This window comes from Sapajus apella, unplaced genomic scaffold (genome assembly GCF_009761245.1).
Source record: "Sapajus apella isolate SASKATOON/1434 unplaced genomic scaffold, GSC_monkey_1.0 scaffold22, whole genome shotgun sequence".
In the NCBI taxonomy this organism is placed as follows: domain Eukaryota; kingdom Metazoa; phylum Chordata; class Mammalia; order Primates; family Cebidae; genus Sapajus; species Sapajus apella.
The window spans coordinates 8764168-8779490 of NW_022436962.1; the positions used below are offsets into that span (position 1 = coordinate 8764168).

The 15323-nt window shown below is 42.7% G+C and overlaps 1 protein-coding gene across 4 annotated transcripts in view; it reads right to left on the reverse strand.

Annotated features, from left to right (window-relative positions):
• DSTYK (dual serine/threonine and tyrosine protein kinase) overlaps positions 1-15323 on the reverse strand; it is a 67203-nt gene that overhangs the window by 29285 nt on the left and 22595 nt on the right. For 3 of the 4 annotated variants that reach the window (XM_032288945.1, XM_032288943.1, XM_032288946.1), the window contains exon 2: positions 14493-14881. In XM_032288945.1, coding sequence (XP_032144836.1) covers positions 14493-14881 — 389 coding nt within the window. The remainder of the gene's footprint in view (positions 1-14492; positions 14882-15323) is intronic. The other variant, XM_032288944.1, reaches the window with a different exon arrangement.

Here is a 15323-nt window from a genome sequence, read left to right on the forward strand (position 1 = left end):
CTAATTTTTATACTTTTTTGGGTATTTTTTTGTAGAGAGGGGTTTCACCATGTTGCCCAGGTTGGTCTTGAACTCCTGAGCTCAAGCGATCTGCCCACCTCAACCTCCCAAAGTGCTGAGATTACAGGTATGAGCCACTGTGCCCAGCCCTGTTTGAATTTTTAAAATCTTTTATATTTCCAACAAAGCACAAAGGTCTCAACTTCTTTTCTCACAAATAACTAAGCTTTATTCTCAGGTAGGTCATATAACTTGAATTTGCCTGGCCGCTTTGAACTACCTAAAGCTCAAAGTGCTTTTAGCATCTCACCATCTGTCATTTTAGCTAACACTATATAAGTCAATCCACTCTTTACCCAACCCCAAGCCAAGAAAGAAATCTGCTATTTCATCTGTGTCTCAAGTTGCATGGTATGTTTTCTGGTTGGAAGACTAGCCTGATACTCATCTTGCTATTCAAAACAAACCCCCTTTCACTACCCTGAGTATGCTAGAGTATGAATCACTTCAGTGAGGCACATTCAAAAAGTTGGTAAATAAGAAATTTTAAGGTTTAAAATAGAACCCACAATTGCACAAATGCCAACATTATAATCGCATATAAATAATGAGATAAAGACTAAACAGAATCCCGAGAAAGGAAAACAGTTACATTAGGCTGGGTGTGGTGGCTCACACTTATAATCCCAGTACTTTAGGAGGCTGAGGTGGGCAGACCATTTGAGGTCGGGAGTTCAAGACCAGCCTGGCCAACATGGAGAGACCCCGTCTCTACTGAAAATACAAAAATTAGCTGGTGGTGCAACTTATAATTCCAGCTACTCAGGAGGCTGAGGCAGGAGAATCGCTTGAACCCAGGAGATGGAGGTTGCAGTAAGCTGATATTGAGCCACTGCGCTCCAGCCTAGCGACAGAGTGAGACTCCGTCTTAAAAAAAAAAAAAACAAAAACAATTATAAGTGGAAATTTTTTTATATTACAAAGCTGCCCTAAATATATACATTTTTAAAAAGATATAAATAAACCAATCAAACTTATTAAAGGAAAAGCCTAGGCCAGGTGCAGTGGCTCACTTCTGTAATCCCAGCACTTTGGGAGACTGAGGTGGGCCAATCACCTGAGGTCAGGAGTTTGAGAGCAGCCTAACCTAACAAAATTAGCTAGGCATGGTGGCGCATGCCTGTAATCCCAGCTATTCGGAAGGCTGAGGCAGCAGCATCACTTGAACCCGGGAGATGGAGGTTGCAGTGAGCTGAGATCGTGCCATTGCACTCCAGCATGGGCAACAAGAGCAAAACTCTGTCTCAAAAATAAATAAATAAAGCCTAAATATTCAAAACCAAAGTATTATTTGGAAATTCCAGAAAGAATTTTGTTTGCTTGTTTTTTCTGATAGGTTATCTTAAAATTCTAAAATAAACTTTCAGGTTTTCCTCAAAGGATCATTTTGTGTGCACAACAGAAACATCAGCCAAAGCTGCCAAGTCCATTTGCAAACGAATACTGATTTTATTTATTTATTTGAGATGGAATTTCACTCTTGTCACCTAGGCTGGAGTACAGTGGCACGATCTCAGCTTACTGCAACCTCTACCTCCTGGGTTCAAGTGATTCTCCTGCCCCAGCCTCCCAAGTAGCTGGGATTACAGGCACCTGCCACCATGCCTGGCTTATTTTTGTATTTTTAGTAGACATGGGGTTTTGCCATGTTGGTCAGGCTGGTCTCAAACTCCTGACCTCAGGTGATCCAACTGCCCCAGCCTCCCAAGTACTGGGATTATAGGCATGAGCCACCACGCCTGGCCCAATACTGTTTTTAAAAGACCAGTTGGCTTTATTTGCTTATAGATGTAAATTCATTATTTACAAAATTCCTTTTAGAAGCCAGCCACAGTGGCTCATGCCTATAGTCCCAGCACTCTGGGAGGCCAGGAGTCTGAGATCAGCCTGGCCAACATGGCCAAACTCATTCTCTATTAAAAATATAAAAATTAGCTGGGCATGGTGGCGCATGCCTGTAGTCTCAGCTACTTGGGAGGCTAAAAATGAGAATCACTTGAACCCAGGAGGCAGAGGCTGCAGTGAGCCAAGATCACACCACTGCACTCTAGCCTGGGCAACAGAGTAAGACACAGCCTCAAAAAAAAAATGGGTTTTGGGCTTTCTAATGGTAGAGTATGGCCTGAAGTACTGGCACCCAGAAAGAGGCTGCCTATTCCTAAATATACCTTGTACTAAACAACAATGGATAGAAAACAGGTATCACGCGCTCTCTTTTCCCTTCCCCAATTGACTAAAGTGTGCAGTTGGTCTCACTGCTCTGAGTTTCATGATTGTCAGAAGATAGGCAAAGAGCTGCTGGTGGAGACTGGCAGTGGTACAAATTAGGCTGGAATGTGATATGCAATTCTGCAATACTCGCAATGAAGGGATGACTCATGCCTGACGGTTATAAACAAAAAAGGAAGCCAGCACTGTCTCCTGGAGACAGGGAGTGAAAAAATAAAAATTAATATAAAGAGGATGAGCCAGACCTGTTATGGGCCTTAGTATGGCCACCTGAGAGGGAAGTCTGGCCTCAGACTGTTTCATGGACAGCTATATCCCTTCTTAGCACCTAGAACAGTGCCTGGCACTTAGTAAGCATCTAGTAAATTGACATGGAATGAATTAATGAAGAAATGATGCTCAAAGCCGCTTTCAATCAGTATATGCAAAATCTTCTATCTTCAACTCCCATCCCACACATTTTATCCCACACATTTATCTGAAATTGCATTTGCCTCTACTCCAAGAATAAAGCAATGAGTAAGCATTTTGCTCCTAATTCAATCAAGCAAAAAAGCATCTCAAGGAATCATGACAGTAACCCATAATTCCCGTATTGAGTCACAGAGAATTCCTAAAGAGATTTCTCTTATAGAATGCATTCTGCATAAATCCATGGAATTTACAGAAGTTGATCTGTTGCCACCCATTTTCTTGGCAGGATTAAGAAATGCAATAGAAAGGAGCTTGCTACTCTACAAACATCAGAATATAGCTCTTTGGTTTTGTTGTGGGTATAAAGTGTAAAATGATACTACTTTATTTTATTTATTTTTAAATTTTTTGTAGAGACAAAGTCTCACTATGTTGCCCAGGCTGGTCTTAAAACTCCTGAGGTTGGCCGGGTACAGTGGCTCACACTTGTAATCCCAGCACTTTGGGAGATCCAGTCGGGCGGATCACCTGAGGTCAGGAGTTTGAGACCAGCCTGGCCAACATGGCAAAAACCTGTCTCTGTTAAAAATACAAAAATTAGCCAGGTATGGTAGCAAATGCCTGTAATCCCAGCTACTTGGAGGCTGAGGCGGAAGAATCACTTGAACCCAGGAGGCAGAGGTTGCAGTGAACCAAGATCGCAACATTGCATTCCAGCATGGGCAACAAGACCAAGACTCTGTCTCAAAAAAACAAAAATAAACAAACAAAAAACTCCTGAGCTCAAGCGATCCTCCTGCCTCAGCCTCCCAAAGTGCTAGGATTATATGCATGAGCCACTGTGCTCAGCCAGTGACACTATTTTAAATGCCAAGAAGTAATCACTCAATCACCGAAGAAGACTGATCCCTTTCTAAGAATATTGGCTCTTACAGGTGAAGAATCCTTATTCTGTAGCTCATGGCACATTACTAAAACTCAATTATAACAAAGGATGATTTACTAACTAATAATTCAAACAGAAAACAGTGGCCCGACACAGTGACTCATGCCTGTAATCCCAGCACTTTGGAAGGCAGAGGTTGGAGGATTCCTTGAGCCCAGGAAGTTGAGGTTACAGTGAACCATGATCACGTCACTGCACTCCAGCCTGGACAACAGAGTGAGACGCTGTCTCTAAGATATAAACAAACATGCAAACAGAAAACCCAGAAAACAGTTATGTACGCAGGCTAAAGTTGGTAGGTAGCAGGTGTCGTTGCTTTCTCTAGAGTTCTGAAGCCTCAGGTTTACACCACGTGGAAAAGTACACAACTATGTATTAATGATTGTCCTTTCCTTGCACAGCCTTGACCTCAATCCTTGTCCCCATATTCTAGCTATCTTTACTTCCAATTCTCCTCTCATGCCATTCTCATGGGGCATTTGAAAGGTTTCTCCTGTTTGTTTTCACATAGGGCTGATTCTTTTTCATTTTTAAATAGTTCCCTGAACCATCATTCTTAAATATTAATTACATATTAAGTAAAATACCTCTCTATTTTTTTATTGTAAAGAAAATACCTTGACTCAGCTGGGTGTTGTGGCTCATGCCTGTAATCTCAGCACTTCGGGAGGCCAAGGCAGGTGAATCACTTAAGGTCTGGAGTACGAGAGCAGCCTGGCCAACATAGTGAAACCTTATCTCTATTAAAATACAAAAATCAGCCAGGCATGGTGGCAGGCACCTGTAATCTCAGTTACTCAGGAGGCTGAGGCAGGAGAATCATTTGAACCCAGGAGGCAGAGGTTGCAGTGAGCCGAGATTGTGCCACTGCACTCCAGCCTGGGCAACAGAGTGAGACTCTGTCTCAAAAAAAAAAAAAAAAAAAGAAAATACTTTTGAGTCTTGTTGGTACATATATTTTCCAAGGGGGAGCTGTAACCAAACAGGCTATAACATGTTTCTAGGTTATAATAACATGCCTCAAAGAAACTGGGATCAACGTGAAGGCAAACCAGAGCTTTATCCCAACAGTCAACATAGAATGGGTATGCACTCATCTCCCTACCTAGTAAAAGCATCAGTGTGTATGTAACTGAGGCCAGATATAACTTAGAAAAAAAAAAAACAATCACAATCGTAGTCTTTAGTAACTAAAGAAAGCATGAGACCATCATGCTAAAAGTAGAAGTATATTTATATCCCAAACACCTAAAAGCAAAGGCTTTAGCTCTGATTCTCAGCTCATAAGCATGAAGACTTTAAGGATCTGCGCTCTCTTCTCTCCCTCTCAAATGACAATGGATCAGGAAACACACAAGCTGATAAGCATATATTGAATGGCCTCTATGCGTTCTACCTAATGGAGAGTCAAATATCTAGGTGTCTACAGATGCAAATAAAAGTAGAAATCCGAATTTTCTTCTCTTGGCACTTACTAGATTCATTGAGAGAGAGACAGAATATTTTGTCTAGAATGGGGAAGAGGGAAAGAGAAAGGAGGGAAAACTTTACCTTTCAACTTTTATAAACTTCTGTATTATTAACCTTTCATAACAGCTTTCTCCTTTCATTTTATTACAAAATAAGCCATAATGAATTATGAAGAACTTTGTATCTAATAAGAGCAGAATAATAACTATAAGTAAGTTGGAACAAGAAACCTTAAGTATTGGGAGTTCTAATGTGGAAGACTGTTAGGGAAGGGATAGGTGACTGAGAGAAGAGGAAATCTTCTCAAGAACACCGATTTATTCAATCAAAGGGGGAAGGAAACAGGCTTACTAAGTGGCAGACACTGTGGTAGATGCTTTCAACACATTCCCTCACTTTACCCTCATACCAATTCTAAAAGAAGAATTATAGTCCAGGCACAGTGACTCATGTTTGTAATCCCAGCACTTTGGGAGACTGAGGGGGACAGATTGCTTCAGCTTAGAAGTTCGAGACCAGCCTGTGCAACATGGCAAAACCCCATCTCTACAAAAAAATACAAAAATTAGCCAGGCATAGTGGCATGCACCTGTAGTCCCAGGCACTCAGGGGCTGAGGTGGGAGGATCACTTGAGCCTCGAAGGTTGAGGCTCCAGTGAGCCAAGATCCTACCACTGCACTCCAGCCTAGGCGACACAGTGAAACCCTGTCTCAAAAAAAAAAAAAAAAAAGATAGGAATTATAACCCCATCTTACAAATGAGGGAAGAGAGTGATACAGCTCAGTGACAAAACCAGGATGTAAATCCAGGTCCATACAGCCACAAAGACAATGTATTGAAGGCCCACTCACTGTGTGTTAAGCACTGTCTGATCTGGTATTTGGGAAGTTGTGAAAGTAGAATAAAAGATAGACTGGATGCTTTCAGGGATCCTAAGAATTTTAGTTAGGGTTCTGATTATGGCTGGGCATGATGGCTCACACCTGTAATTCCAGTACTTTGGGAAGCCGCGGTGGGTAGATCACCTGAGGCCAAGAGTTCGACACCAGCCTGACCAACATGAAGAAATCTCATTTCTACTAAAAATACAAAAAATTAGCTGGGTGTGGTGGCGCATGCCTGTAATCCCAGCTCCTCAGGAGGCTGATCATTTAAACTCGAGAGGCAGAGGTTTGCAGTGAGCTGAGATCATGCCATTGTACTCCAGCCTGGGTAACAAAAGCGAAACTTTGTGTCCCCCCCACAAAAAAAAAAAATTATATGCTGGTTACAAATAAAGGCTTGATCATCAAACAACATAACATCCTCTAAGAACTGTTTGACACATCACAATAGCAGTCAAAAAGAAAATATTGTTAATAGCCCTAACAACAGTTTCTGCCTGTTGACAATACTTTTCAGTCTCTGAGTCTCTGAGTTAGGGAAGATTCCCTACCCCAGCCATTCTCTACTCAGAAGAAAACAAACAAATATGTGACATAGTAAAAACAGAAAGGAAGCCATTTGGTACAGGAAAGAAGTAGATAGAATCCTAGCAAAGGAAGAAGATAAAAGAAGATTAAGACTGTGATTGCTCAGATTTTCTCCTCAAAAGCTAACCTTGGAAGGCCAGAGATGAATCACTGACAGTAAATTGAGAAAATGCAGCCTCAGCTTCAGGATGTTGTTTTGTTTTGTTTTTTTCACTTTAAGTTCTGGGGTACATGTGTAGAACATGCAGGTTTGTTACATAGGTATGGTTTGCTGCACCTATCAACCCTTCCTCTAGATTCTAGCCCTGCATGTATTTAGGTATTTGTCCTAATGTTCTCCCTCCCCTTGCCCTCCATCCCTTGACAAGCCCTGGGGTGTGTTGTTCCCCTCCCTGTGTCCATGTGTTCTCATTGTTCAACTCCCACTTACAAGTGAAAACATGCAGTGTTTAGTTTTCTGTTCCTGTGTTAGTTTGCTGAGAATGATGGCTTTCAGCTTCATCCATGTCCCTGCAAAGGACATGAACTCATCCTTTTTATGGCTGCACAGGATGTTGTTTTTTATTTTTATTTTTTTAAGACAGAGTCTCACTCTGTCACCCAGGCTGGAGGGCAGTGGTGCGGTCTCAGCTTACTGCAACCTCCACTTCCCAGGCTCAAGTGGTCCTCCCACCTCAGCCTCCTGAGTAGCTGGGACTATAGGCATGCACCACTACACCCAGCTAATTTTTGTATTTTTTTGTAGAGAGAGGGTTTTGCCTTGTTGCCGGTCTTGAACTCTGGAACTCAAGAGATCTGCCTGCCTCATCCTCCCAAAGTGCTGGGATTACAGGCATGAGCCACTGCGCCCAGCCAGGCTGTTCTTTTAAGAGGTATCAAGGTTTCTATAGTGAACATAGGGATTAAAAAAAAATTCTTGCCTCTGAATCACATATATCCTTCATAGGTATATCAGCCTATAACAGGAATTCCCAGGTTTTTTGGCAAGGAGCAATGTATGTAGGATGGTTACATTTTATTATGCATGCTAGTGCATGCTAGGGTAAAGGTGAGAGAGATGGTCAAGACAAAATAGGATTACTTCCATAAAAAATTTCTAATTTAGCATTTGCCGGAACTTTCCACATCCTTTTAAAATATATCACTTCAGTTTCCCTTTTTGTCACATAAAATAAGAGTTTTTAAAACTGTAATTATACCTCTAGAATATCATTTCTTATTTCTCTTTCCTGTATGTGTAAACGATTCTTGTTTTTTTTCCCATGGAGCTGACCATTTTTTGGCCCAATTCCATAGCCTCACTCTTCCAACAGTATCTTCTTGCCCTCAAGACCTCGTTCAGCATTCTTTCCTACTTTTTACCTATCAGTTTTTATCTTTTAATCTAGATACACTCAAGAGACAATACGGTATCTAACTGAAGGTAAGCATAACAAATGTTGGGTTTGTTTTTGCATTTTCTTTTTTTTTTGAGATGGAGTTTCCCTCTTGACACCCAAGCTGGAGTGCAGTGGCATGATCTTGGCTCGTTGCAACTTCCGCCTCCCAGGTTCAAGCGATTCTCCCGCCTTAGCCTCCTGAGCAGCTGGGATTACAGGCACGTGCCACCATGCCCAGTTAATTTTTGTATTTTTAGCAGAGACAGGGTTTCACCCCAGGCTGGTCTCAAACTCCTGACCTCAGGTGATCTGCCTGCCTCAGCCTCCCAAAGTGTTAGGACCACAGGCATGAGCCACCGATGTTGGGACCGTGTATGTGTGTGTTTTGATAGGGTCTCATTCTGTCACCCAAGATGCGATTATGGCTCAATGCAGCCTCGAACCCCTGGGCTCAAGTGATCCTCCTGCCTTTGCCCCCTGTGTAGCTGGGACCACACGTGTATACTACCACACCTGGCTAATTTTTTAATTTTTTATAGAGACGAGGTCTAACTTTGTTACCCTGTCTGGTCTTGAAAAGCCAATAACTAGACAAAAATTGAGTGAAGCCAGTTTTCTAGCAACAAACAGTATTTAGTAAATTTTGGGGTTAAAATTTTATGTAAACTTGTCATTTTAGATCCTTTATAATGCTTATAAGTTGTAAAAGCATTAACTACTGAAAAATTTAAAATACCAGTATCTGTTTGTTAAAAACAGGTTAGGAAAACAAACAAATTAAAAAAAGCAGATTAGGGCCAGGCGTGGTTGGCTCACATCTGTAATCCCAGTACTTTGGGAGGCCAAGGTGGGTGGATCACCTGAGGTCAGGAGTTTGAGACCAGCCTGCCCAACATGGCGAAAGTCCGTCTCTACTAAAAATAAAAAAATACAAAAATTAGCCAGGCATGGTGGCAGGCGCCTGTAATGCCAGCTACCCAGGAGGCTTGAACCTGGGAGGTTCTCATAGGAGAATCACTTGAACCTGGGAGGTAGAGGTTACAGTGAGCTGAGATTGCACCACTGCACTCCAGCCTGGGTGACAGAGTGAAACTCAGTCTCAAAAAAACAAAACAAAACAGATTAGTGGCCAGGCATGGTGGCTCATGCCTGTAGTCCCAGCACTTTGAGAGGCCAAGGCAGGCAGATTGCTTGAGCTCAGGCATTTGGGACCATCCTGGCCACGGTGGTGAAACCCATCTCTACAAAAATTAGCTGGGCATGGTGGTGCACACCTGTAGTCTCAGCTACTCGGGAGGCTGAGGCAGGAGAATTGCTTGAGCCAGAAGTTACAGTGAGCCGAGATCGTACCACTGTACTCCTAGCCTGGGTGACAAGAGCGAGACCCTGTCTCAAAAATTAAAAAACAAAAACAAAAACAGATTAGCTATTAGGTGAGGGCTATAAAGAGAAAACTTTACTACTCCAACTGGTTAGGGTTAAAAATGGTTAAAAAAATTTTTTTTTTATTTGCAAGTCACTGACGTTGCCTGGAAATATTAGTCTTCCTTGGTTCCCTGAAATACAGCCCACCAGATAAACACCATGAGCCAATAACCATGTCAGTATGTGGCAGCCCAAAGGGCCAAAAGCACCTGGTGGGGATAAACAGGCTACTGCATTATAGCAGAATAACTGAAGCTATGTAACTGCCACCGTAAATGCAACGCCACCACTAGGCTCCAGGAATCCCATCTCAGGATGAGCAAGTTTAATCACTTCCGCTGCTGCTGCTTCCTTTTCTTACAGGTGTTAACAGGAAAAAAAAAAAAACACAGAGATAGATTGAGCAACTCTAAGGCACACAACTGTTCCATCGGATTTGTAAGAAGAAAGAAAAAGAAAAGGAGCTGTCAGATAGGTATGCTTGAGGTAGGCGTGAGGATGGGGAAGGGGAGGGTACCTTTGCATATAAAGACACAACTAGTGAATATGGCAAATGGTGAAATGTGCTGCCAATTGGAAAGCGACTGTTTGAACACTAAATGAAGTTTCAGATACCGATGGATTGACCGTGTTCCTCTATTGCTGAATTATGAACTGAGAATCTCAGGGGATCCAGAACTTAAAAGGAGGGAATACCAAGCAGCTTGGGTACATGTGAGTTGGCCTACTCTGAAACAAACTGAAAATGGCTAATTTATGAGGACTTTAAAGTAACGTATTAGAAGAATGACCATTGTATAAGAGGGCAGGGGAAATTCTGCTTTGATAATTTGACAGTTCAAAATGAACACTGCATTTCCCCTAATTCAATCTTGGTTTCCTTTAGCTAAATGTTTCCTTTCTTTACTACCCTCTTCACAAATCAGATGAAGGGCTGTTTAGCACTAACTCACTGGTCCTAAAAATAACTGGAGCTAAACAAAAAGCTCATTCTCGCTGGCATAAACAGTCTCCCAGGTAGCCGCTGTGCAGCGCCCCAGCAGTAAGCTGAGTGTTGCTGATGTACTGAGCAGAGACAGGAGCCCAGAGGGCAGTGCTTGGATTCCACAAAGGTTGCAAGGCCCTCTGAGACTCAACATCAAGGGGTTCTAAACTTAGAACTACAGGGGTTTGGTACGAGGTCTACATCAAAACCACTGGAGAATAAAGCAGATCCAGAGAAACACTGGCCAAGGAAGCCTCACAAACCACATGAAATAACATGAGAGGCTAGAGTTCCTCAAGAAAAGAGAAAATATATTTTTTAACTATGCTGAGAGAAAGCTGATTTGGTATCTCAACTCCCAGCCAAGTAGCCTCCTTAACTGTTCCCTCTGTCTGCATGCTTAGCACATACCAAGAGCAGGCACTGGGAGCTCTCATGGGAAGATATAAGCTCAGATACACATTTGGAGGACGGCTTGTACTTTCATTTCTGTGACTTTCTTATATCACCTCAATTTATAAAACAAAAGTAAATGAGCATGAGAAATTTAAAAAAATAAATTTGGAGCTGGGCGTGGTGGCTCACGCCTGTAATCCCAACACTTTGGGAGGCTGGGCAGGGAAGTGGATCACTTGAGGTCAGGAGTTGGAGACCAGCCTGCCCAACATGGTGAAATTCCATCTCTACTAAAAATACAAAAATTAGGCCAGGTACGGTGGCTCAAGCCTATAATCCCAGCCTGGGCCACACAGTGAAACCCCATCTCTACTAAAATACAAAAAATTTGCCAGGCATAGGGGCATGTGCCTGTAGTCCCAGCTATTCACGAGACTGAGGCCGGAGAATTGCTAGAACCTGAGAGGCAGAAGTTGCAGTGAGCCGAGATTGTGCCACTGCACTCCAGCCTGGGCAAAAGAGTGAGACTTCGTCTCTAAAAAAAAAAAAAAAATTAGTCAAGCTAAAGAACGAGAATTGTTTGAACCCAGGAGGCAGAGGTTGCAGTGAGCCAAGACAGGGTCTCATTCTATTGCCCAAGTGTTGTACAGTGGTGCAGCCTCCACTGGCTGCAGGATCACTTGATCCCCCAACCCATCTTTCAAGTGACTGGGACCACAGGTGTGTACCACCACGCCCAGATAATTTTGTAGAGACAGGATCTCACTGTATCGCCCAGGCTGGTGTTGAACTCTCAGGCTCAAGCAATCCTCTTCCCTGAGTCTCCCAAAGTTTTGGGAGTATAGGCATAAGTCACTGTGCTCATACAAGCATTAGAAATTTAAACCAATAAAATGAAGGAGCCAAGTATGGTGGCTCATGCTTGTAATCCCAGCACTTTGCAAGGTTGAAGCAGGCAGATCACTTGCGGTCAGGAGTTTGAGACCAGCCTGGCCAAGATGACGAAACCTCATCTCTACTAAAAATACAAAAATTAGTCAGGCCTGGTGACACACACCTGTAATCTCACCTACTCAGGAGGCTGAAGCAGTAGAATTGCTTGAATCTGGGGGGTAGAGGTTTCGGTGAGCTAAGATTGCACTACTGTATTCCAGCCTGGGCCACAAAACGAGACTCTGTCTCAAAAATAAAAAAAATTAGAAATAATAATCTTAAAAAATAAACTGAAGGGACTCAGAGAAAACAGTCAATGATTTGCCTCTCCTGCAGATGACTCTGTCACATTCCAGGACTGTTATTAAAGGCAAGAATGGGAAAAATCACCACCTGACTTACAGCAGTCATTTCTGCTATTTAACAGTATTATTATTATTTTAGAAACAGGGTCTCACTATGTTGCCCAGGCTGGATTCAACTTCTTAAGTTCGAGCAATCCTCCTGCCTCAGTGTCCCTAGTAGCTGGGACTATAGGTGTGTGCCACTGAGCCCAACAGCGTTTTTTAAACTACAGGTTATCATCTATCAGGTCACAGCATCAACTTACTGGGTTGCTACTAACATTTTCAAAAACTGAAGTCAAAGAAAGAGGAAATTATCAGTATGTATTACAGAAAGTAATAGTGATGTTTCATGAAACTTATATTTCAAATGTATATGTGTATATATGTACTGGGTCCTGAAAGAAAATTTGTATCTTACAATGAATTAAAATATAAAAAAGTGGCCAGGCGTACTGGCTCATGCCTGTAATCCCAGCACTTTAGGAGGCTGAGGCAGGTGGATCACTGAGGTAAGGAGTTGTAGACCACCCTGGCAAACATGGTGAAACCCTGTCTCTACTAAAATTACAAAAATTAACCAGGTGCGGTGGCGGGTACCTGTAGTCCCAGCTACTCTGTAGGCTCAGCAGGAGAACCACTTGAACCCCAGGAGGCTGCAGTGAGCTGAGATGGTACCGCTTTACTCCTGCCTGGGCAACAGAGTAAGACTCCGTCTCAAAAAAAAAAAAAAAAAAAAAAAGAAAGAAAAAGAAAAAATATATATACATATACACATATAAGTTTGAAACCATTGAGCTATTGGAAACTTGAAGGAACCTGATCAAAACTGTATACTACAGAGAGACTGTATATGGATGGATGAAATACTTGTGAACTGTGAAGAAGTTCATGGGTCAACTGAACATGCCACAGTTAATATACAAAGATTACTGCCAGTTACTATCGGAGCTATTAAAAAACCCTCACGTTATCCTGGAGCTAAGAAATGTGAACCTCCAGTATGAAAACACAGGAAACCACCACTGAAACTGAGCTGAGAGAGAATGGGGGCTTGTTACATAGCCCCCTCTAGCATTTATCAAGATGAAATAAATACGGACTGTGGAAGGAAATGAGATGACAGTTTCTACTTCTAAAGTGTCACAGGCCATGGCCACAACCAAAAGACTCATTCTTTGACTGAAAGACTAAGCTACTTAGAAGTAGGGTAGATGAGGTGGTTATAAGAAAGAAGGGAAAAAAGAAACCACTCTCCCAGGTCCTGCCAAACTAGCCCATCCTTCCTGGCACAGTTAGCCAAGGGTCAAACTCTGAGTATGACTGAATTATTTTACCCCTACCCACTCCTGACCCTGACATAATCATATTCCCATTAGGTCTAATTAAATAGCCCAGGCCTAACTATCCAGTAGGAAAGGAAGCACAGACCAAGAGAGAAATTTTTCCTAAGTGGATATATAAAGTCTTAGACAATATTATATCTTATGAGATGGAACAGGATCTGTGCTCTCTTTGGGAGTTTATGAGAGAAACTAAGATACTCTTTAAATAACGGGATCTCCATGTATCCTTACACTGAGCCAGACCTGTCCTCACATTCCCACGTTCCTTATAAAGTAGGAGAAACGATCTATCCCCTCTGTATTACTTTGTAAATTAATGGTTAGGTCTAACGAAGAACCCACAGAATTCTTCAGTTGGTCTCAATTCTAATAAGAACACTATTCATCCATCATCTTATCATTCCTTTTAGAAAGAGGTAACTAGAGACAATTCCAGCAATATCTTCCTGTTAAGAAATGAGAAAGACCGGGCACGGTGGCTCACGCCTGTAATCTCAGCATTTTGGGAGGCCAAGACAGGTAGATCACCTGAGGTCAGGAGTTCAAGACCAGCCTGGCCAACATGGTAAAATCCTGTCTCTACTAAAAATACAAAAATTAGCTGGTGTGGTGATGTACGTCTGTAATCCCAGCTACTCGGGCAGCTGGGGCAGGAGAATTGCTTGAACTCGGACGCAGAGGTTGCAGTAAGCTGAGATTGTGCCACTACACTCCAGCCTGGGTGACAGGTGAGACTCTGTCTCAAAAAAAGAAAGAAAGAAATGAGAAAGGATTTCTAACTTTGATTACAATTATTCTGTGAAAGCATGCTGAGATACATGTAACACATGTTCCTTTTATTTTAGAAATGGAGATAAGGAAGTGAGGAGGCAAGAAAATTACTCAGGGCCTTGCGGCATGGTAAGAAAAGGCAAGGATGGGTGTTGCTGCAGCCTTGTTTTTCAACTTCCTAGATTACGTTCCTCTGACTCCACTAGCCACTGCTGCTCAGAGTTCAGACTATATAGCATCAAATTACTTTTCTAGAAAATCAAAATAAAAGGAAAGCTGGAATATATGTATACAATTGGTATGGAAGTATGAGATTGGTACCTTTAAGAGAGCATGGTGCATCGTTACCTCCAGTTCCGCTAAAACATGAGCAGCATCCTCATTGTCCTCTTGGACTTCCAGATCCTCCTCAGGGATGGTCTCCCAGTTGCCCTGGTGAGCAACCAGCGTATGCACTAGTTCATACTGTCCAGGGAGCGCCAGGCTGACCCGAGTCTGAGTCCCATAGGTGAAGCGGAGGCGCCGAAGCTTACAGCTCTCCTCACTGCCCAGCTTGGTGGTGGGAAGCACCTGCACCCCCAACAGCAGGTTCAACAGCTGGCGCTTGACATTACAATCCTGGCCGAGGATCAGTATGCAAGGGAGGCAGTCCACAATCTGCTGGAGGTACTTCTCTTCGTTAGGCGGGAAGGAAATGCAGCTCAGCTGGCCTGGTTGGGGAAGGGGAGAGTGGAGGAAGAGAAAGGAGTGGAGAGAGAGGAGTAAGGAAGGGTAGAGAGAGAGACACACAGAGATCCCACGAGGATGTCAGGGTCCTAGAGGAGAAATTTCTAGAAATCTTGGTTGAAGAAGATACCAGGGGAAAAACCCCAGTGAGAAAGGGCTCTTCACATATCAAACAGAATTCTCTTCCCTAGCTTATCCCCCAGGAACAAGCTGCTATTTCTACCCAGAAACGTGGGAATGACCTCATCTTCCCTCCCCACTCCTTTTTCATTCAGTGAAAGGACAGCCTAAGGAGTTTACAAGGACTCCATCACAAACACCAAGATTATTAAAATAACAAAGCCGGAAAAAACTATACTAAATGAGATATGAGCCCAAGGAGAAACATACTTGAATGTGTCAAAATTAAACCCTTCCTTCTGACAG